At 42.7% G+C, this 23,520-nt stretch overlaps 1 protein-coding gene across 1 annotated transcript in view; it reads right to left on the bottom strand.

The window, feature by feature from the left end:
• Positions 1-23,520, bottom strand: part of eef2k (eukaryotic elongation factor 2 kinase) — a 32,164-nt gene that overhangs the window by 4,480 nt on the left and 4,164 nt on the right. Inside the window, exons 3-14 of the mRNA XM_063220610.1 lie at positions 20,330-20,395; positions 17,589-17,689; positions 13,429-13,489; positions 12,947-12,984; positions 10,725-10,896; positions 8,654-8,803; positions 7,814-7,946; positions 7,017-7,144; positions 4,816-5,017; positions 4,172-4,212; positions 3,834-3,914; positions 2,928-2,984 (exon numbers count right to left, since the gene is read on the bottom strand). Of these exons, the coding sequence (XP_063076680.1) occupies positions 2,928-2,984; positions 3,834-3,914; positions 4,172-4,212; positions 4,816-5,017; positions 7,017-7,144; positions 7,814-7,946; positions 8,654-8,803; positions 10,725-10,896; positions 12,947-12,984; positions 13,429-13,489; positions 17,589-17,689; positions 20,330-20,395 (1,230 nt within the window). The remainder of the gene's footprint in view (positions 1-2,927; positions 2,985-3,833; positions 3,915-4,171; positions 4,213-4,815; positions 5,018-7,016; positions 7,145-7,813; positions 7,947-8,653; positions 8,804-10,724; positions 10,897-12,946; positions 12,985-13,428; positions 13,490-17,588; positions 17,690-20,329; positions 20,396-23,520) is intronic.

Here is a 23,520-nt window from a genome sequence, read left to right as displayed (position 1 = left end):
CTACAGGGCAACAACAGGGCCAAATTTCCCAGTGTCTTCTTATAGTTCACAATCATTCAAAAGATACACCTTCATAAAAATAGTGTTTTCTACTTTGTGCTTTCCCTGCCTTTTAAACCTATGGTTTCATTGATTCTCCATTAGTGTTCAGTGTGGTCCCACCACACTGCTGTGAAGGTGAAAAGAATTTGAATTTCAAGTCAGTCTGACCATTATGAAAAAAAAATGAATGTCCACCACACACTTGCTTCACTTTTGCGTTATAAAAAAAAATCTAAACAGTAGCAAGTGTGCAGATATTCATCTTTATTCTCATACTGGTCTGACTTTTCTGTCCTGCATCTGCAGTTCAGAAGTGTGCACCACTGCCTCTTTAAGTCAATCTGTCCAACCTGCCTATTCACGGCTGTTCCTTTGCTTAAGAAATCGGGCAGGCACCAATGAAAAAGATAATGCTACCATTATGTCAATGGAATCAATAGTCTGATTATGGGCTGATCTTACAGCTATAATTGGTAGCATTTGATTGCTACTCGATGTTGCCCCCTATGAAAACTTCTGGTCTATGGGATCTTTGCCAGAACCTGCTCTTTGACTGACGTAAACCTTGGCTGCCTCACCAACTTTGCAGTGTCTAAATTTGTAGCAGTGACATCCAAGACTGACACATTTAAACATAATGTTTTTCCTACGTATGTAAAAGAGTACTGTTTATTCCATCTTGTCTAATTGTAAGCTGTCTATCTTGTTGTGTTTTGTCTCTAGTCTTGTGTTGTCTCATCTCCTGTGTTGTATTGTATGGCACACAAACATGTTCTCTCAAGGACAAATAAACTTCATAAATCAGTTTCATCACCCATGTAGCCATCTAAACATTCTGCATTTGTGACAAATTCTGAGGATAATCAGATGCATCAGTCATGCCTCACACCAAGGTAGACTGGGAGACATACACAAAAGTCTACATGAAGGTGTACCATTTGAATATGGTGAAAAAGACAGCAGAGAATAAGGGCCCTTGTTGTTTTAAAACCAATATTGATTCACAGATACAGATCAAAGACAGAAGACTAAAATGTGTTTGTGTTAGGAGGACAATGACAGTATTATGAGACAAACTGGTACATTTCCATGCATGCAAAGAGGGCAGACATTAGAGAGAGCTGAAAAACAGGCACAAGATGACATTTGTGGTCAAATGAGCAAGCAAGCCACGCCATTTAGCTTCCAGGAACCTGAACAAGCAGTAAGAAAAACTGTTAATAAATAAAAATAATAAAACAAACTACAGCTGTATGTTTTATCTTCAGTTCAGTTGGCACTTCATGATTACAGTGTAATTTGTTGATGTTAATAAATTATTTACTGGCAAGAAGTAATGTAAAAGAAATGGTTACCAAACAACGAGCAAAGTGTTAAGTTACAGTTATAAATGCTTATTAGTAAGAGTTTGCAAAACTATATTAACGCATCCAATTAAATGCTGACAGACTTTGGATCCCTATCAAAAATGCTAAATAGCATGTCAACACTTTCAAAAATAGAAACACGTCGTCTGTGTGTTGCCCTGACAACAAACAGTGGCTGCAGGCAAGGTCCTGTGCTGCTGTGTGAATGCCAGGGCAAACAGTACAAACAAACATTCCACGACGTGGAGAGTGACACTCAAGAGTAGAGAACTGGCAAGAGTCAAGTGACACAGGTCACGGACATGAGTGCACAGACAAAAGGGCACTTTGACATACTTAGAGTATGGTAGAGTAGGTAGAGTATGTCATTTTAGTCGTTTAGATGCAAAATGTATGCTACCCATTCACTAATTTGATTTTTTCACAAAAATGTGACATGCAATGACATATATGATAAGCAATACATATATGTTTACAGGTCTGACCAAATTACATCAAGTTTTGCAGCCAGAGATGTCAGCACTATGTAATTCAAAATGGTGGACATGGAGAAGATCCACCTATGGATGAAAAGTGTAGGCTTCCAAGTCATAATGAATTCTTAGATATTTTTGTTGGTAAATACACATGACAAAAAGGCATAATTTGTGAATGGGCAGCATAAATTCTTGAAATGAACTACTAAAAATGGCATACTCCATCTTTAAATTAAAAAAAGGACAAAAAAAAAATCGGGCAAATTTGTAATCACCGATTGGACTGATGGACTGTCTGCAGCTTCGAGGAGCTTGCTGGGGTTAATGGCTCCTCGCTGGTGAGGGGAAGGGATGAGGTGGAGGATCAGTTGGAGGGTAGTGTGATTGATTATGATTGGTGACAGACATTAAAGAGTGTGAGAAAGTAAGAAACGCACATAAAAACCAAAACTACCCAGGATCTCATAAAGTAAGAGGCATATCGTCAAAAGAGTTCAAGTTTCAGTTTCTGAAAGTGGCATTCCAACATTTCTGGAAATAAACTTATCTCCCACCTCCCCTTGAGTTAATAGATTCTTACCTTTTTCCTGTTTTTATGTCAATTCTCTGAGTCTGATTATATTAATTTTAGTTCCAAGCTACGCTAGCAATTACCATTGAATTGAGCTGCTAGCTGGTCCAATAATAATTCAATGGCATATGCTAACTTGGAGGTAGCATGGGCGTCGCCAAACTCAGAGAATGACAAATAGAAATCAATTATATAACTCAAGGGGAGGTCGGAAATTAGCATATTTCCAAAAACAAAAAGTCTGGAATGTCGTGATGAAAGAGCTCAACTCTTTTGACCACCATGGTTTGGATGAATGAATGACGGAACAATATTCACAGAATTAGATGGATGTGACAGTGAAGACGGATCCAGGAAATGAGGGGAAGAGTGTGACAGGGAGGAGATGAGAAGACAACAACTGCGTAACTGGGTTATTAATTGGTGAGTAATGAAGGATTTAGGTAGGTAGGCTAAGTAGTATTTATTTACCCGACGGACACTGTCCTCATCCGATTCAGAGTAATGCCTGAAGTAGTTGGGGCGACCCTATATTGAAACATGTACCATGAAAACCACCATTAAAACACAGTTTTGTTTGAATTTGCAGTGTACTGTATAACACCTGGAAAAGCCACACTTGCAGAAGTAATGCATATACACTACCTCAAATGCTAGGCTGCACTGTGTCTGCAGTTTCCAAGTGAATCGAGGAGAAATTAACACACTCGCATCTAATAATGCATTAAATTAGAAGCATGTTCAAGGCATCCAGCCACATCACATTCATTTAAATAATATGATGTTATTTAAATCATATATTAATATACATATCTCTATTCACTTCAGTGAAACATTGTAAATAATAGAAGTTGAGAGTGGATTTATTTTTCCGTATTTGAGTGCAGACTGTGTTTCATGAAAACATGGATGTAGAACACTACAGTATATACATATACACTAGATGTCGTGTTTGGCCTTTTGGCATGGGCCAGCCTCGGGCGCCGCCATCTTAGGCTGGTATCTTTTTTTTTCATAGATGTTTTTTCACCACCACCTACAGGATAGTGTGTGTATGACCATGTCACCGTTTGATGCCAGCTATCTGACTTGAGCCATTCGTTCCAATAGAAGTAGTCGGCAACTCTGGGCCCGTCCATGAGCTTGTTTGTTTTCCCCTCCGTATGCTCCACCCGCTGCATGTAGTGGCTTATCAAACGGTTCTTCTTGCGTGTAATGACTGGCAGTGACTGGTACCGCACGATTAGCGGGTGGAGCATACAGAGCAGAAAACAAGCAGTTTCATCGGCAGGTAAGAGGTGCCAAATGGATCTATACAAAGGAGTGGTCAACACAGTATCTGGTGTTCATATCTATGGCATGAAAAGAGGTCCATACCCTGTCGTGGTGGTGTTCTGCTGGGTCCCCATCACTCCTCCTCTCACTAGGGCAGCCGCTGTCACCTCCATTTTCGGAGTCCTGTCAACACAGAGCAACCAAACAGCATGGGTCCATGGTAAACTTAAGCCTGATTAGCATTGACTTACAAATCTCTTCGAGACTTGGTCTGACCAAGACCATAACAATTAACGTTTCCCAAACGGCATGGTTGAACCGCCTCGCTGGGTTTGCAAACTCTACAAAAAGCAAACCGGTTCCCAATTGACTGACACTAGATAGTCACTTCAGATGACTTCAAAAATACTTAGCGTTCCTTTAACAGACAGTGGTCTTACCTTCTGATCAGCATCATTGACCTCATTTGCATTTGGTGAGCCTGGAAGTGGACAGAGGAGATGGTTTTAGCGTTGATGACAGCAATAAAAGAGGAAACAGAAAACATCAGAGACAGCTGATGTAATTGTTACGGGCAAAAGTCAAACATTAACTTGAGCAAATAAAAAAACAACCACCTTCGGTAATTGCTGTGTGTGTGTGTGTGTGTGTGTGTGTGTGTGTGTGTGTGTGTGTGTGTGTGTGTGTAAAGAGAGCGTATGGCAGTCTCTACTGTGAGCCTCTAAAACCGCCCAGTTTTATGGTGGCATTGAGAAAACACCAGCAATAAGCCCTCTAGACCAGCACACAGTAGCCATAACGCTGATGATATAATGGCATAATGGTGATGGTGGAGCATCTGTTAATGGAAATTCAAAATAGCTGACATTTTCCCAGTAATAACTTAGAATTTGATGGTGGTGGTGGTAAGTACTCCTGAAAAAACATTTGCGAGTGGGCAGCATGAATTCTGGAAATAAAGTACTAAAAATATAACACAGTGCACCTTTAAAACTCAACAATGAAATAAATAAATAAATAAATAAATAACATAAAATGAAATACAATAAATACATTAAATGGGTTTGTTCACATTATCCCTCACCGTGGAGCGCCTTGCTGTCGAAGGGGAACATGGTGAGGGGAGAGCAAGGGGTGGAGTCGCCGCCGTCGCTCATGCTCTCGTCCACCGAGGAGGTCTCGGAGAAGCGGGAGAGCCGGGGTGGCGCGCGGTTGAAGGAGCTGGTCCTGACGCGTGGAGACCCGCAGATCTCCTCATAGCCACGCAAAACCGTCTGGGCCGACTGCTGCTCCAGAGAGGGGAAGGAAAGAAGAGGGGATGAGCTTGGAACTTGGAAAGACAACATTGCGTACAGCTAATTACTGTATTATTACAATTACTTATAGTATATTGACGCCATTGATCTTCTCACAGTCACAGAGTACAGTCTGGGCGACTGGAGCAACTTGACCCCGAGAAGACGAAATGAGGCTAGAATTGCATACAGCTTATTACTATGCTATTACAATGACTTATAGTACATTGACGTCATTGATCTTCTCACAGCCACAGAGTACAGTCTGGGCCGACTGCTGCTCAGAGTGGTGGAGGCAAGGTTGGACACAAACACACACCCTTGCAAATAGCTTATTATTATATACTACAGACATAGGACCGAGTCACTAATTTATAAGTCACTATTACTTCAAGTCTCAAGTCCTTCCAATCAAGTCCGAGTCAAGTCACAAGTTAAAGACAGATTTCACCAAATCCAAGACTCATTTTTTTCCAAGTCCTTCATAAGTCACCAATATTGACAACTACACTTGGTCATGAATCATACATCTCCACACTGCTGTGCATGTCTCCCTTTGCCAGTTGCACTCTAAACAAAATAGTAAGCCTACTGGTACTGGTTGAGGGCAAATCTTTTCATTTGAATTATTGTCATGTACTATCTTCATATACAAATGCAAATATATTTAGACTTGACATGCCGTTGAAAGTCATTATAAGGTTAAACTGTTAAGTCAAAGTCAACTCTCAAGTCAATAGCGTACAAGTTAAGTCATAGTCATTCCTAATATTGCCAAGTCAAGTCTCAAGTCATTGATTTGTGACTCAAGTCTAACTCAAGTTCAAGTCACAAGTCCACATCTCTGATACAGCATATACCATATATATACAATTTGTAATCATTTAATAGTACATTCACACATTATCAGTGCCAGACTGCTGCTAGGTGGAGGGGTGGGGATAGGGAGTGTAAAGTTAGGCTACCATTGTGTGTATATTATAATTACATTTACCATATTATATGCAGTTGTATATAGTTTATCATTAAAGTACATTGAAGCCATAGTATCTCCTCACAGCCTTGGTCGACTGCTGTTCAGTGGAGGTGAAGTTGGTGAATTAGAGTCATCATACAGAGCTGTAACAATCTACATTTACACACGCTGTTGAAAAAAAAAAGAGTTAGATTCTCACTTTGTTTTCTGCTTAAAGAGCACCTCTAAGCCAAAACACAGTGACTGTAGTTTGTGAAGTTGAGTTTCAGGGTGGAGGTCTGTGAGGTTAGGGTGCGGGTGGGACAGACAGATAAATTAATTAGATAACCATTGTACAGACCTGGCCCACTGCATAGCCAGCCACTAGAAGACCTTTGGTTAACTTTAAGGGGACACAAGGTTGAAATGTCATGTCAATTAATTAACATGCATGAGTCAGTCAATGCTTCAACGAGTCACCAAAGAGTTTTGGTGGCAATTCTTTCATGGCTGGGAAGTATGTTACTGCCTTCTCTCTCTTTGTAGAGCAGAGGCACATCTCTTTCACTCTGAATAGTCAGACTTGTATACACCAGTGCTTGCTTATTTGTTATGATTTAGGCTGGAAACTACTTTAAAAAAAGGGCAATAGGCTGTTGGAAACTTCGCCCTAAATCACTGCCTGTTACATAAACATTCACCATGGATCTCCCAAGCTTTGTAACCATGGAGATAAATCTGTTTGACGACTAGAGACAAACCTTAATGTAATTCCCAGCCCTGTGGGTCTTGTCTTAAGCCTATGCTATGAGACACTTCCACATTTTGAGTCTCAGCAAATAATAATAATAATAACAATAATAACAACAAAAATAATAATACATTTTATTTGGGAGCGCTTTTCCGTTGACAGTACAGACAGTAGAGTCAGTACAGATACAGTAACATACCGTATCTCTGCCTGTCCATTGTTCGCCTCTGCATTTTGTTGACTTTATTTTATCTTTATTCCATTTTATTTTTTGATCATCTCACCAGCATTCGGTTAGTGCTGTCCAGCTGTTGCTTCTCAGCAGGGGACAGGTCGAAGGCGGAGAGTTGCATGGTTTCACAGATGGAGTTGCACTGGTGAGAATGGAAGAACAGGGCCATGCCGCGGACTCCTGCAACACAAGTAGACCAAAACACACATTTTAAAACATGTCCTCTGTATTTGCCAAAGCAAAAATCCAATAACTTCTATTAATGGGTCAATGATGTTTTAGTAGTAGCACACGTCAACCACAGCCAATGCCACCATTGTATGGATGAAAGGTTTGTTGTTGTTGTTGTTAAAGGATTGTCTGAGACCAAAAAATGTCATTGACCCTAATACAAGAATGACTATAGCAACTACCTAATACTGTATTTGTACATATTTGTATTACAACATGTTAGTGAAGTGTTAGATGGCTTCATGAGGACACTAGATTTAGGTGATGACACACAAAATTGGGCAATGCAGACAAGATAATCAGATAATGTTGCAAACTAGGACACACAGGGCAAATTTTGCACGCATCATTCATGAACTTCACTGCACTATTTGCATCCTCTCCTTATATTCAGCAACTTATTTTTTATCTACGGTACTTATTTTGTATTTGTGAGTGTCACAAACGTTCAGCAATAACAAAGCTTATCGCAGCTTGGAGAGTTGCCATTTTGCCAGGTTTTTTTACGAAAAGCATAAGTAACGTGAAAGTACAGGAGGTACTAGTTTGATTTGCAACCAATGGGAATGAACAAAAAAAAGAAAGAAAAGAAATGCAGGACAGGAAGACGTTCATTACCCAAGTTCCCGTCACCGAAGTCAGTGCCGAGTGACGTGTGGATCTGGGGGTCTGTGTAGAGGTCCCCTACGCCCTGAATATCCACCACGATCAGCTGGTGGCCGGAGCGCTCAAACGTGAAGTGGCTGAAAGCCTGCGGAGAGAGAGAGAGAGAGAGAGAGAGAGAGAGAGAGAGAGAGAGAGAGAGAGAGAGAGAGAGATAGAGAGAGACAGAGACAGAGACAGAGAGAGGGTAAAAAGAAGACATACATATAGAGGAAGCATAAAGAAAGACAATTGCTACAGTACGAGGTCTCACTGGACAGAATAAGCAGATGTTTATAGATCTTACTGAAAATATTCACTGTAGTATTTTCAACTAGAAAAACTGCTGAGCATAAGCAGAAGCTGCAGAGAGGAACCATAAATAAAGACAATGGTTACGAATGGGATCACACGCAGCACAAGCTCCCAGCACTCTCACTGAACTGGAGACAATCCAGTTCTCTGTGAGCTGCTACTGCAATGTTATCATTAATGTTATCGTCCACTTGTTTGTGTTCCACTTTTATATATGTGTGTGTGTGTGTGTGTGTGTGTGTGTGTGTGTGTGTGTGTGTGTGTGTGTGTGTGTGTGTGTGTGTGTGTGTGTGTGTGTCTGTGTGTGCATCAGAGAGAGCGAGAGCGAGAGAGGCCACTGACAGACAAAGAAAGGAAGGAGGAGAGAGAGAAGGAGAGAGAGAGAGGGGGAGACAGAGAGAAACAGAGTGAGACACAGAGAGAGAAATACAAGAGAGAGAGAGAGAGAAAGATAACAGTCAGGGTCAGAGTCAAGCAGTGTCTGCTGTGAGGAGAACGCACCTGTGGCGTGAGGCGAATGTTCTCGTCACGTACGAAGCCCGAGTTGGAGTTGTACTTGATGTACTTGCCCTCGATGTAATGTTCCAGGTGGAATAAGGGCTTACCGGGACGATCCGTCATCTCAATGATACACATCTGCATGATGTCCACCTATGGGGTAAACACACACACACACACACACACACATCGTGTTCAGTGGGGTTGGGCAGATCCAAAGTCAGTTCTTTCAGGTATCAGACAATCGTGTTAAGACAGTTGAAAGAGGTAGGTCTGCACAACTTAATACACACACACACACACACACACACACACGCACACACACAATAAATCAACAACCATATATTTAGGTCAAGTGCTCGTCATCACTAAAAATAAAAACAAACAAGCAAGCAACCACAAGATACGGAAGATATTAACTGGTCTGGCACAAGGTCAACAACACGATAAACGTATTTCCGTGTACAATAGAGCTTGTTTATGAAGTGTCATTGGGTGCGATTGTGAGTTCTGCTGAAATGGGTGACGTTACGAGATGGGGTAACCTAATAGCGCAACACTAACGGGTATAACGAGTCATGCATGTACAGTAAATCGTCAAATGAGAGCAGTTCCTTAAACGGGTGAGCTTGCCAATTACTTTGCTGTTGTAGTCAAGCAATGGGATGACATCTTGCTAGCAACTGTGAGCCAGCCCTGTGTGTGTGTGTGTGTGTGTGTGTGTGTGTGTGTGTGTGTGTGTGTGTGTGTGTGTGTGTGTGTGTGTGTGTGTGTGTGTGTGTGTGTGTGTGTGTGTGTGTGTGTGTGTGTGTGTGTGTGTGTGTGTGTGTGTGTGTGTGTGTGTGTGTGAGAGAGTCAGAGACAGAAAGACAGACAGAGGAAGAGATGCTACTTGTAAATGTTGTACGGTATATGGGTGCTGAATGTGTTCATTCTAATTTAAATTTGATTTATAATGGGCAGTAAGAAGATATTTGTGCCAGTGTGTGTGTGAGAGAGAGAGAGAGAGAGCGCATGAGAGAGAGAGAGAGAGCGCATGAGAGAGAGAGAGAGAGAGAGAGAGAGAGAGAGAGAGAGAGAGAGAGAGAGAGAAAGAGAGAGAGAAAGAGAGAGAGAGAGAGAGAGAGAGAGAGAGAGAGAGAGAGAGGAGGCTAACTACAGGTGGCACAAAACCTAGAGAATCCCACTGAACTGGACATAGTGAAGGTAGTGAAAGTGTAGACCTTTTAATCAGAGAGAGTAGAGAGAGAGAGGTTCCATTGGTCCATTGTTTCCGGGTTCTATTATTGGCGGGGAAATCCCCCTTTAGGCAGACCTAGGCAGACCTGAGGACTGTTCAATTCAATGCTAGGAGCATTATGACACGCCCCTTTAGGCAGACCGGAACCTGGTCATGTTAGGTGCCCATAGAAACCTATTATGTTGGCATATCTCCATATACTTACAGAATCTCTGTTTTAATGTTCAATCAGGGAGAGCAGTCAACCAAAGCTCATGTAGACATAATATTGGCTAGCGCTGACTTGCACCATAGCTCATAACACATTGTTAGCTGAAGTTCAACTTCTCTTTTGAAGCCATTGACGCCGAAATCACTTTTTTCACGATTGTTCTTCCTACAGTGTGTTCGCAGTAACTGAACCATGTTTAGGTGGTCGGAGGCAAGAGGGAGAGAGAGATAAAGAGAAAGAGATAAAGAGACCAACAGGAAGAGAAAGAGAGTGAAGAAAAAAAGAATGAAAAAGACAAAGTTGTAACTGTACAAAAAAATGAAAAAAGGCCCAGCCATGGCTCAATCGGCTGGGCACTCAATTGCTGTACCGGCGGCCTGGGTTCGATTCCGGCCAGAGGTCATTTGCCCAGCCCTCCCCATCTCTCTCTCCCCGCAAATTGCCTGTCTCTCTACAACTGTCCTATCACAAAAGCCCCCCAATAAAATAAAGCTGTAACTGTGTAGATCAGGGGTGTCAAACATACGGCCCGCGGGTCAAAAAATTAGCTCACATGGCTGGCTGCCGGTGTCTTGCCCCTCCTCACAATATCGCGTTCTCAAACACGGCGAACCCATGTATACCTGTTTAGGTGGTCTGTGTCGGTTGAACTCCTCGCCCCACAGCTTGGCGTCCATCTGCAGCCGTACGTCCTCAAAGTAGACGTCGCGGTCCACCGGCTCCATGTAGCGCTTGGCCACATAGTTGGAGGCCGACGTCCATTTGCTACTGTGGGAGAAGTTGGACAGCTTCTTCCTGCCAATGGAGGAGATCAAGTCAAGTCAAGTCAAGTCAAGTCAAGAGTACTCTATTGTCAAAAATCTATGTAACAGGGTTAGCACAGAAGTTTGAAATTGCTTTGACCAGTCTCTAATGTGCAGTTGAACTAAAAACATTTAAATAAGACGTTGACAATAATCTCTCTCTCACACACACACACACACACCCACAGATGACAAGACACACAAACCACGCTCCATTTCAAACATATACAAACTGGAATTATCTTCAGGACCTGTTTATTTCCTCCAAGAAAGTCCAGTTACCTGCAACTAACCTCTCTTTTAACTAAAACACAAACCTAACACACTGAAATTGATCTTCAGACTTCATTTCAGAAATGTATCTTTTTTTTTGCTTTGATTCCAATTATCACTGGGTATTTTGTTTTGCTAAGGTTCTCTCTTTCATCCAGGTCATTCTAGTTCACAATAATATGCAACTTGACGTCTTTTGACTATGACAGAAACCACAATCCTATTCAGACATAATTATACCATATGTCTATGGGAGGGGGGGGGAGTTGGGTGCATCTGAGGGGAAAAGGCACAGATTTCAGTCGATTCCAGAAGAACTAAGAGAAAATATGCTGATCCATCTAAATGGACGGTAAGTAAGTAAAGTAAAGAGAAAAAAAGCTCTTGTCACAAAGGTTCCTGTTACTTAATCATGATATTTGATCATTTGACTTCATATTTTGTTTTCTTTAATTTGATCTCAGGCATCAACAATTACTTTTAGTTCAATTTGCATCATAGAGGGGAAGGGTTCAGTGTATCTAAGGGGAACAGCAAACATGTCAGTTCCAGTACACACTCCAGCTGTCTCCGTACGTTACACAACCTTCTATAGTCATTTTAACGTTCAAGATTTGGCTCTCTTGAGAGGACGGAAACCAGAGCCTTTTCAGACATCTGAGATTATCGTGGTTATGTTGAGACAAGAAATGGTGCATATGAGGTGAGTAGCCTGCATTTTATATCATGCTATATTTTACTAGTACAGATTCCCACCATCACTGTCTGTGATAACATTAAAGTTCCATCTGAAGTACACATAGCATATGTTTCCACAACATGGAGAAAAAAAGAGCAAGAGGAGGAAGAAAATTATCTTAAGGGAGCCAACTTGAAGTCCACCGTTCAGCAGAAGACTATGTGAGTAAAAAGTGTCAGCTCAACTCCAAAAGGGGCAAAAAGTGTTGGGGGATCAGCATGGATTTCAATTCCATTTAGCGATTCTTCAACTGCTCAACATTATCCAATGGGAGGGGGGTGGGAGTTTTGTTGGAAAAACGCATCCGCGTGGAATAACACACATTTCAATTCCTTTACAGACTCCGACGTCACAACATTTTGTAGGCATCCTGCAGATTTGACTCCATGCAGCATCATAGGAAACCTGTTTACACAACAGTTCACTGATATTTATCCCGAACTACTAAACCATGGGACCTACGTAAGTCAGTTCCATGTAGGTCGAACTAAAAGGGCATACATAGTCTTGGGGATGTATATATCCTATTCTTAGATGTCTTGGCTTGGAGACTGGCCATAGCATAGGGACGCTGAGAGAGAGAGAGAGAGAGAGAGAGAGAGAGAGAGAGAGAGAGAGAGAGAGAGAGAGAGAGAGAGAGAGAGAGAGAGAGGTGGGTGTTTTCGTCTGAAGAGGCATGGGAAGAATGTCAACAGAACTTCAGGCCGGCGCACGTCCACCATTTTTTTTGCAGACATACTAGCACACACATAGACTGGACCTGGGCTGAGACTGGAGATATACGTGCTAAGCAAACACAAGATGCACACGCACACGCACACGCACACACACACACACACACACACACACACACACACACACACACACACACACACACACACACAACACACACACACACACACACACACAAACACACACACACACACACACACACACACACACACACACACACACACGCACACGCACACGCACACACACACTTTCACAGCACAGATGTGAAATACAGTAGGTTGTGCTGTACTGAACTCACGTTCTGTAGCATTCCCTCATGGCTCCTCTTCCAAACGGCTGCAAAAACAGACACATAAAACATACAGTTAAACGAAAACCCAGTTGGAATAAATACTCTTTTTCCACATTTTTTCAGCTACTGCTACTGACGTTAAGCTGAAGGAATGCATTTGCGAAAAGGTTGAAGTGAAATTGGTTAAGGAAAAACCAAGTCATTTCTACAAGTATTATTACTACATCAAATAATTATCATGATTTTACTTTTTTTCCAAAATTGTTACAGGGGTTCATCAACTTCTAACAGGGTGGTACTTTACAACTCTGCTTTATCCCCACACAACTACGTGCTATAACTTAAGTAATCTTGGAGGAGCGGGCCTCAGTCCTATAGTTCAAATGAGACACAATTCCATTTTTAACCACTTGGGGAAGCTACTTAGTAAAAACTACTTAGTGTTGCTTAAATGCAGTTTTGTTTTCATAAGCAAGATGTAATGTTACCTGGCCAGACATCTTGATGAACACAGGGTCCTGTGCCCACTCGGCTGTGACAGCATTGTACCTACGGTAGATAACAAGATATGGACATGTGACATTTGTGTCCATTGAAAGTGTTTGATATGGTGAAAACACTACAAAGTATCAAAGTTCATGGCAGTCCCAGTGTTTCCCACAGAAATTTTGGAAACTATGGGGGCAGCCGGGGTTTATTTTGCCCGTGGGGGGGGGGGGGGGGGGGGGGGGGGGGGGGGGGGGGGTGTTTGTATTCTTGCAGCGTAAATGCAAAACGGCAAAACAATGACTACAGTATGACAGTGGCGCATGGAGAAACTGTAGGCCTGGGCCTATATTTCAACCATTTATATTTTGAGAATTAAGGCTACATAAGATTTTACCCATGACTTGTATAATAGTAGTACATTGTCATTGTCAAAAAATGCAGTACAGTGAATAATTTCTGTTTACAACACAGTTTCATTCGTCCCTCATGCAGGGGTCTGGGAAACAATAATAAAACAAAATAGGAGCAGAGATAAGAATTTAAGAGCACTGTGAAATTGTTAACGCATAGACAAAAAGGGTCTTAGAGGGTAGGCTATGCCTTTTCCCCCACACATATCTGTAGGCGTACACATTCTTCATGAGGGGTGCTGGTCACAGGGACAGTTTTTTCCAAATTCCTCCCATTAAAAGGGCTGAACAACATATTACACATTTATGTCTATATTCACATTCATTACACATTAATTTCTATATGCAGCCCGATGTCTCCTCTGCTGTGTCATGTCTGTCACCAAACTCATTACAACTGTAAAACAAAGCCTAGGGAGTGTTAGTAAACTCATCCCAACTGTCCCTTCTCTGAAGGTTTTTATGTTGCTCCAACAACTTGACTAGGCTTTTGATCCCTGTCTTTCAAGCACTTGTGGTTCTCTCTATAGCAGGGGTGCCCAACCTTTTTTTAACCAAGATCTACTTTTGAAGTTGATGGTCTGCCGTGACCTACCAAGTCAAATTTAAGGATGTCAGTATAAAAATTTAAGATCACCATTTATTAATCACCATTATTATGAACAAAATGTTTTTAGTAGGCTACTATGGCCGTATCTTTTCAGTGTGTTTTTAAAGTGTGTTGAATAGCCTATCTTTACAAAGCAATGCAGCACTGATAGTATGCAGAGATAATTTCAGTCATACACAAGTCATAAACAACTGAAACAATTTCAAAATGATAAACATTTGGTATATAAAAGGCACATAGGCCCTATTTCTAAAATATGATGAAGCTTTATCATGCCTTCAGTGGTATAGGCTACAAATTAAAAAGGGCTCAGAAATTCACAATTTGTTATGGGTAAATAGTAGGCTACTATGAGAGAGAGAGACAGAGAGACAGAGAGACAGAGAGAGAGAGCAATGAGAGAACTCATTGGATTGGTTAACACCCCTTTTAAGAGTGACTTCTTCTATGAAGGTTTTTTTTTTTTCAGCTCTCTGGGGCAGTAGCACAGCAAAGGCTTTCTATTGTGAGTTTGGCCAATCGTTTTGTCCACAACTGAAGCACGAAACAGCACAAATTGAAGTGAATTCCATACATGTCAACAACAAACATTTCCTTTACACGCGGCACGCGATGTAAACGCAGTTAGCGATGATGCATGCGACTAGCGATTTGGACGAAGATCCTCGCATATCGGCGTGTCATAACGCATCGTTGCGCACATGTTCTGTTACTCACCCGATGTTACATGTGTGCACACATGAATCAACTGTAATAGGCCTACCCTTACGGTCACTTCCTAATGCTTTCCCCTCATTCTGTTACCGTGGGACTACTTATCTAACCAATACAGAGTCTGTATGTATTTACTCAAGGAGGAAAATGCGAAGGAAATTCAAAATCGTAATTCAAATCGTTTTTAACAAAAACGGATATCGTTTAAAAAAATTAAAAAAAGTAAAAAAAAAATAATAATAATTTTTTTTTTTTTTTTTTAACATTTTCGTAAACTATGGCGGCCAAATGTAAACTATGGCGGGCCGCCATAGTTTCCTCAATGTATGGGAAACACTGCAGTCCTTATGCACAAGCCTTTAGTAATGCAGGTGCAGATGTGAGGCTGGAAATCTTGATCAAAGCTTGAAGTTCAGAAAATATCACACACCGATTACTATAATTTTTTCTTTTCTTTTCTCAGAGCGAACACAACAGAGTTTGAGAGCGTGTGGATGATGGTGTGTTTTATTTTACACATCTTGTCAATATTGTGCTTGCATGTATTAATGGTGTATTACTACTAGAGTGAAATGTTGTTTCGTCTCACGACAGTGTTTACAAATATCTGGCATGGATATAAAATCCATGTCACTTGAGGAGTTGATCAAACTTGTAGCCATTGTGACAACAATCAACAATGGCCCAGCCGTGGCTATATTGGCTCGGCACTCGACTGCGACAGCGGTGATGAACAGGGTTCAATTCCGGCCAAAGGTAATTTGCCGATCCCTCCCCATCTCTCTCTCCCCATTCATTTCCTGCCTGTCCTTCACTGTCCTGTCAAGAATAAAAGGCAAAAAGCCCCAAAAAGTACTTCAAATTTTTAAAAAATCAAACAACAATCAACAATCTCTGCTTCAAGAGGCACACACCACAACCATAATGAGATCAATAAAGCTTTAACACTACTCTATTACTCCTGCGCCAGGGCTTTTGTAGGCTATGGAAAATCCCTACGAGCCTTCCAAGCCTATAGCCTTGTTCCCACATTGTTACAGCATTTCGGTGCAACGTAAACAGCATGTTCCCCTCCGAGCCGCCATGCTTATCCATACCCATCCCATGATCCCTCCTCTCCAAACCCCTGTGTGTAAATCACTCCCTAAAAGTCCATTATTGACGAAGAGAGCGCGTGGCTGTGCTGCGCGTGCTCCCCATGTGGCTCTTTGGGGACGCGCTGTTCCAGGAGGAGTGTCATTCCATTCAGAGAGGAAGACCACATGCTCCTCTCTCACACCCACCCATCTCTCTCTATCCCTCCCTCTCTCTCTTTCAGGAGTGTCATTCCACTCAAAGAAGACCACAAGTTCTTCTCTAACCCCTGCCCTACTCTCTTTCTCTCTCTCTACCTCTCTCACTTTCAGGAGTGTCATTCACCTCAAAGAAGCCCACAAGTTCTCTCTGTCTCTCTGTCTCTCTGTCTCTCTCTCTCTCTCTCTCTCTCTCTCTCTCTCTCTCTCTCTCTCTCTCTCTCTCCTCACAGAGGACCATATGGTCCTTCTCTAACACCCCCTTCTCTTTCTGTCTTTCTTTATTTCTCTCCCTCTATCTATCTCTCAGGACAGTCATTTTCCTCAAATTACACCACCCTGACCACCACCCCTACCCCTCTCGCTCTCTCTTTCAGTCGTTCTTTCGGTCTCTCTTTCTTTCTCTCTTTTCCAAAGTGTCCTTCCTCCAGAGCAGCACATATGGTCCTTCTCTCCCTAACCTCCTCTCTTTTCCTCTCAGCCTCTCTCTTTCAGCCTCTCTCTTCCCCCCTCTCTGCCTGGCTCTGCGGGGTCAGTGGCACACCGCCATTGGTCACTGGAATGCGGGTGAGTGAGGTTACGAGTCTAAAATTAAAATTAGACTCCCTCACCCCCCTATATATATGAAAGGGGAGAGGGGAGAGCCTGAGATAGCTAATGACCACCACCACCACTACAACTGTCCATCTCCCACTGTTATGTAACTCCACAGGGGCAAATAAAAAGTCATTTGAAGTCCAGGGTGGTAAAGTGGGCCAATCAGCTTGTGTGTGTGTGTGCGTGTGTGTGTGTGTGTGTGTGTGTGTGTGTGTGTGTGTGTGTGTGTGTACCGGACCTGGATTGTGTGTGTGTGTGTGTGTGTGTGTGTGTGTGTTCGTGTGTGTGTGTGTGTGTGTGTGTGTGTGTGTGTGTGTGTGTGTGTGTGTGTGTGTGTGTTCGTGTGTGTGTATGTGTGTATGTGTGTATGTGTGTGTACCGGACCTGGATTGTGTGTGTGTGTGTGTGTGTGTGTGTGTGTGTGTGTGTGTGTGTGTGTGTGTGTGTGTGTGTGTGTGTGTGTGTGTGTGTGTGTGTGTGTGTGTGTGTGTGTGTGTGTGTGTGCGTGCGTGTGTGTGGTGTGGTGTATGTCTGACCTGTATCGGATGCAGGGTTCTGTCTGCACCTCCTCCAGGTGAAACTCAGCCCAGGGGTCTGGCATGGCCTTGGCCTTCTCGATAGCATGCTTCCACGCCGCCTAGACCACACCACACCACACCAAGACAACACCAGGCCAAGAGAACAAGGAGTACTGTCAGACGCCCTGGACGCTCACAATGCAGCCTTTTTCTCTCTCTCTCTCCCCCTCTCCCTCTTTCACACACACACACACACACTGTTTCTTTCTTTCTCTCTCTATCTCTTTCACATACACACACACACACACACACACACACACACACACACACACACATATACACATATACACATATACACATACACTCCTTTGTGTCTTGGTAGTTGCTGATTGACGATCTGCTTCCCTTTTCCTGTGGGTTGCATGCAGATAAAGACTTTGGCTGAGAGGCTGAATGGAACTCCAAGACTATAAAGTGGCGACAGGGGGGACGCCGGGAGTGTACAGGACACACACACACATACACTCTCTCACACTCACACACACACACACACACACACACACACACACACACACACACACACACACACACACACACACACACAAAGACGGGATACAGTGAATGCAAAGTAGCAGCGTTAACAAAAGTGAAGCAAGCAGGACAATGAGTACCAACACCAAATTAGAACGAGACCAAAAAAAAAAGACTTCCATTAAAGACACAGGACTTCATTAATTTCAGTTATCGCATGACAAAAAATTATACGAAATTATACGAATGATGATGGCTGAGAAGAAACTCTCATATGTTTTACTACTGACTTAATTTAACTTCCTATGGAAGTGGCCCCATAGCGTTACAATAACTTCTAGGGAGTAAGAGTAAAAACTACACTGTGCGATTTTTGTTACTGTATAACATCAGCAAATGTAACAACTGTGGCGCTTACAATATCAATATTTATTGTCATCAGAGGCGATTCTACGGTAAGGTGGGGCCCCAAGCCAAAATACAAAAGAATGAACATTTGAACCAAAATTACCACTACTGTGGTTAAGTGTGGGCTATTATTCACTATCTATCTATTGGGGGCCCCAAGCGGCTGCCTGCCAGGCCTGGTGACAAGATACGCCTCTGATTGTCATCGTACAGTTCCCTGAACTAAATGACATGACCACACATGGTGGGCAATGAAAGCAAAGAAACTCTTAACATGTTTGACTACACTGTCTGCAATTTGTGCTACGACATCAACATACGGTACAACTGTGATGTTTATGACATCCATATTATGTTTGCCTGATCCAGCAGCACCAATCCCAAAGAAAATGAATGATTAACTGTGCCGTCGAGAAACCAGGAGATAACAAGTCCCACATGAGAGCTCATGGGCATCTGGCATTGTGTTACCCTCATGCGAACTTTTGTTCCGAGAACCCGGCAAACCGATATGACAGGCCGTGTCACACAGACACTGTGCGTTTGCCAGATACTGTTCCCGTCGAGCTGTACATCATGGTCGAGGACTTGCGTAGCAGATACAGTAGCTATGCCCGGGTTGCCATGTCCGGGAGTATATTTAGCAACGTAGTATTTACTTTTTTGACTTGTGAGAAGGTCAGTGCTAGACAGCAGAAACAGCAGCAGCAGCATAGTACACAGTGAGAGACAGACATGGTGGGGGTAGTCACACTACAAACTATCTAATGGTGACCGGTGATCAATGGCGTGCACAGACATTTTGGGGGGCAGGTGCTCGAGGGGGGCGGGGGTGTGGAACTTCCAGCTGCCTTACTAGGCTATAGAGGCTATGTATTCTATCGAGGAATTTGTAGATGATCATGTCAACATGGACCGCAGTACATTGTGATAAAAAATAATAATAAAAGGGACTTTCAAAAAGGGCATTTTTTGTCTAGCAGGGCAAAGGGGCAGGTGCTTTAGCACCACCTCGTCCCCATCTGATGCGGGAATGGGGGATAGTGAACGTGGGGAGCCACCTTTCGCTTGTGAGATCGTCTTACATAGAAATGAAATTGAACACAACTCATCACACCAGCACACGTCGCACAGAGACAGACGTGGGTAGTCTACCACTACCACTGTACGAATGGACGAATGGAGGGGGGCACGTAGGAGGCAGACCATGTGATATCACGTCTCCCTCGTGGAGTCATCTTACGAAAAATGAAATCAAACACAACTCGTCACAAGATTGCTGGTGGTGCTTATACACACCTTAGAGGCGTAAGGGAGGGATCAACAGTTGGTTGGTGCTACTCCAATAACAATTTGACCCAGTTTATACTCTGCGCTTGGCGCTAGTTGATCATTGACGTCAAGGAGCTTTTACTTACAGCTGAATTCTTCCTGATCAAACCCATCGGAAGTGAAGGCTATAGTTTTTCATTACATTCCAGTAACAAAATTTCTACTACACAGGATTTCATCGTTAACGTGTTACGTTCCATGCTTTCACAGGAAAAGTCAAAATCATTCAAATAGGCTCATCAATTTACCCAAGTGAAAATTATGGATTGGAATTGGGGGAAAGCAACAGGTTTAGAATGCCTGGAGAGAGGGGATCAGGTACAAAAGGGTGTAAATAAAAGCATGCTAGTGAAGCAAAAGGAGGGAAAAAAATTGTCATATGCGGCGAAATTAATCGTGAATTAATGGGGAAAGGGACCAAAGAGGTGGAAGGCGGTTATACTTGATGCGGAGGAAATACAGGAAATACAAGTTTGTGTCCAACCTACCCGACCTCTCTCAGTCAACGACCCAAACCTGACTGCCCGATCGTCAGATGCATTCTCCTTTGGGCTCTATAAAGGATGAGGTACAAACAACGTTTTTTTTTTCTTTTTGCATGCTAACAGCCAAGCAAGACATAAACGATAAACGATATGTTCCAGGGTGCCCTAAAGTTTACAGAAGATGAAGTCCTGTCAGCTTTATTAGTAAGAGGGTTATTTCTCATATTTGCATCTCTCCTTTGGCCTCTATAAAGGACAAAGTTTTTTTTCTTGGTGTTTGCATGCTTACTGTACAGCCAAGCCAAGACACAGAGCATAAACAAGATGTTCCCTGGTGACCTAAAGAGAAGAGGAAGTCAAGTCAGCAGGATTAGGAAGAGAGTTAGTTTTCATATTTGCATTATGATGTGATATTTTTGAGAGGGGTAGGTCCGGTCAAGCGTCACTTCCTCTGTTGAAGGTGTGTGTGTGTGTGTGTGTGTGTGTGTGTGTGTGTGTGTGTGTGTGTGTGTGTGTGTGTGTGTGTGTGTGTGTGTGTGTGTGTGTGTGAGTGAGTGAGTGAGTGAGTGAGTGAGTGAGTGAGTGAGTGAGTGAGTGAGAGAGAGAGAGATGTTGTGTGGGAGCTGTTGGCTTCCCTCTTCCCTTCATCCTGCATAACAGCATACCAGAGACACAAGGTTCTCCAGCGCCAAATATGGAACAGAGAGAGACACAGAGTGCCTCCCTTGTAGCACACCCCTCTTCTGTCTAAGTTTTCCAGCATGGTATCATTCCCACACGTCACTTTTTGACTTATTGACCAGGCTACCATAGCTGACGTCGAGTGTGCTCTCTATGCCATCAAAACACCGCCCTTGTGGCAACACGACTTCACTGACAGTTAGGTTAAGGGAGGGGTCTCAGACTATGTCTCTAGGCGACCGCATTAACATGGCGGGTATGCCCACGGGTATGCCCATAGCGTCCAATATTGCAGCCTGATCAAATGGCATCGAAAAATGACGCCAACGACAGGGGTATATGAGACTTGTGTTGTGCATTCCTACTAGGAGCATACTTCACATTGTCAGCCACACAGGCACACAGGCACAGGCTCTGCTCCAATACTCAACAACAAACAACTACATTAATCTTAAGGATGTTCAGGTGGTATATTCCCAAAAAGCTGATTCAGTGATAAAAAGAGTACCATAGGCAAAATAACCTAATTTGTTATTAATCCCCTAATCCCCTCTACCTGGCCATTCACTGGCCTGTGACACCTGTATGGCCATCTAGTGGCTCTTGTATGTGATTCTCTCTCTCTCTCTCTCTCTCTCTCTCTCTCTCTCTCTCTCTCTCTCTCTCTCTCTCTCTCTCTCTCTCTCTCTCTACCTGGCCATTTTACTGGCTTTTGACACCTGTGTGGCCACCTAGTGGCTCTTGCATGTAATTTTTACCTGGGAAATGGTTCATGTGACTTCCTACCTGTGCTTGGCAGGTGTATATCATTAGGAATTCCTGTTTGAGCAGTTACCCTGAAGAAGGCTTGCGCCGAAACGCGTGGGTCTCTGCTCCCATGTTTTAAAACTTTTAGCCATGTTTCAATAAAGGCTTTTTAATATTTTTCCACAAGAAGAGTGCCTTGGACTCCCTTTTTTGACAAGATATTGTTTTTTTCCCCAACACCAAAGAGCACCTTCAAGATTTTTTCTGAACAATTCCCTGAGCACTTCGGATTTTCTCTTCACTTGATGACTACTCAGCACTGGGGAAGTGCTTTTCTGAAGTAGCTCTACCCGCACTCTGAGGGTATTGGAAAGTTCTACAAACAAGCTCAAGATGGAGAATGGACACAGCACAGCATTCTCATATTCAAGTGAGCAAGGCAAGAACATTATTGTAACTCAGTCTTTACTTGATGATACACCTGGACTGCCTGAAGTTGAACCAGACTTGAAAAATAAATACTTTAAGTTAAAAAAGCTGTCTGAGAGAGAAATTAGGCTGCACTGGAACATTGTCAATATGTCTGATTACTGGCGCGAAGGCCGTATTCCAAGAGGCCTGCGCATTAAGAAATTCCCAGCATTTGGCTTAGAAGATCCAGATTTTAGATCCAGATGGGAAGGCATTCTAACTAAATGCTCACTGGACCTCATTCTGTTGATAATTGAGCACAATAAGAAGGAGAGAGAAGCGACCCAAGAAAAACTTGACGAAATGAAGACACAAATATCTACAATTGATGATGAACAGAAAAAGCTGCCATTTGAAAACAAATTGAAGGAGGATCTTGAGAAACTGACAGACTGGGTGAGACAACAGAAAGTCAAGAAATTTAAAAGAGATGAAAATGACTACAAAGAAGGGAAAGTCTACCGCTGGCCTGAACAGAAACGCTATGAAACACAACGACGGAGGTCTGTGTCCTTCAACCTCATGAGCAGTGATGAAGAATCCACTGCCTTCTCCAATGCATCATCCTATGCTTCTTCTTCTGATTTTTTGGACGAAAGCCCGCAACCTGGGAGATCCATCATAAAAACAAAAAAACAAGGAGGGGCAGGAAGAGGAAGAGGACAAAGACAAAGAGCATCGCAGCAACCACCGCCGACTCTCAGGAGCAGAATGAAACAGTAATCAACCTATCTAATACACCCTTATCTCCTGATTGTGTCAGCGTGTTGTCAAAAGGACTCTCTTTTTCTCCTACCTACCACACAAATGAATTCAACACTAAAGTGGACTTGTTCAGATTCTACCGCAGCCTCCACCTTAAAGCCTGGTACCACCATCACAGCGAAAGAAGTGTTACAACTGTTCAAAGCTCACCCTTCAGACCAAAATCACATTTTATGCCCCCAGTTTCGAATGCTACATTAACTGCTTTTACCAAAAAAGTGGATTATGAAATTGAAGAACTTTTCAGCAACTCTGCTCAGAAGGTTAGGGAGAATCTGACTAAATCTGAAAAACTGGCCATTGACCAATTAGCAAAAAATGATTCAATAGTCGTGAAGCCAGCTGACAAAGGGGGCGCTGTTGTGGTGCTCAACAAAGAAAAATACATTGAAGAAGCCCTAAGACAACTGAACAACTCAGATTTCTACAAAAAACTGTCTTCCAATCCAATGGATCGCACAAAAGAGAGACTGAATGAACTTTTGTCCACAGCCATGGAGGCTGGATGGATATCAAAAAAAGAACACGAT

The sequence above is a fragment of the Engraulis encrasicolus genome, chromosome 17, assembly GCF_034702125.1.
Source record: "Engraulis encrasicolus isolate BLACKSEA-1 chromosome 17, IST_EnEncr_1.0, whole genome shotgun sequence".
Taxonomy (NCBI): Eukaryota; Metazoa; Chordata; class Actinopteri; order Clupeiformes; family Engraulidae; genus Engraulis; species Engraulis encrasicolus.
The sequence above is the reverse complement of the archived record's forward strand: the minus strand, read 5'-3'. Positions and strand labels throughout refer to the sequence as shown.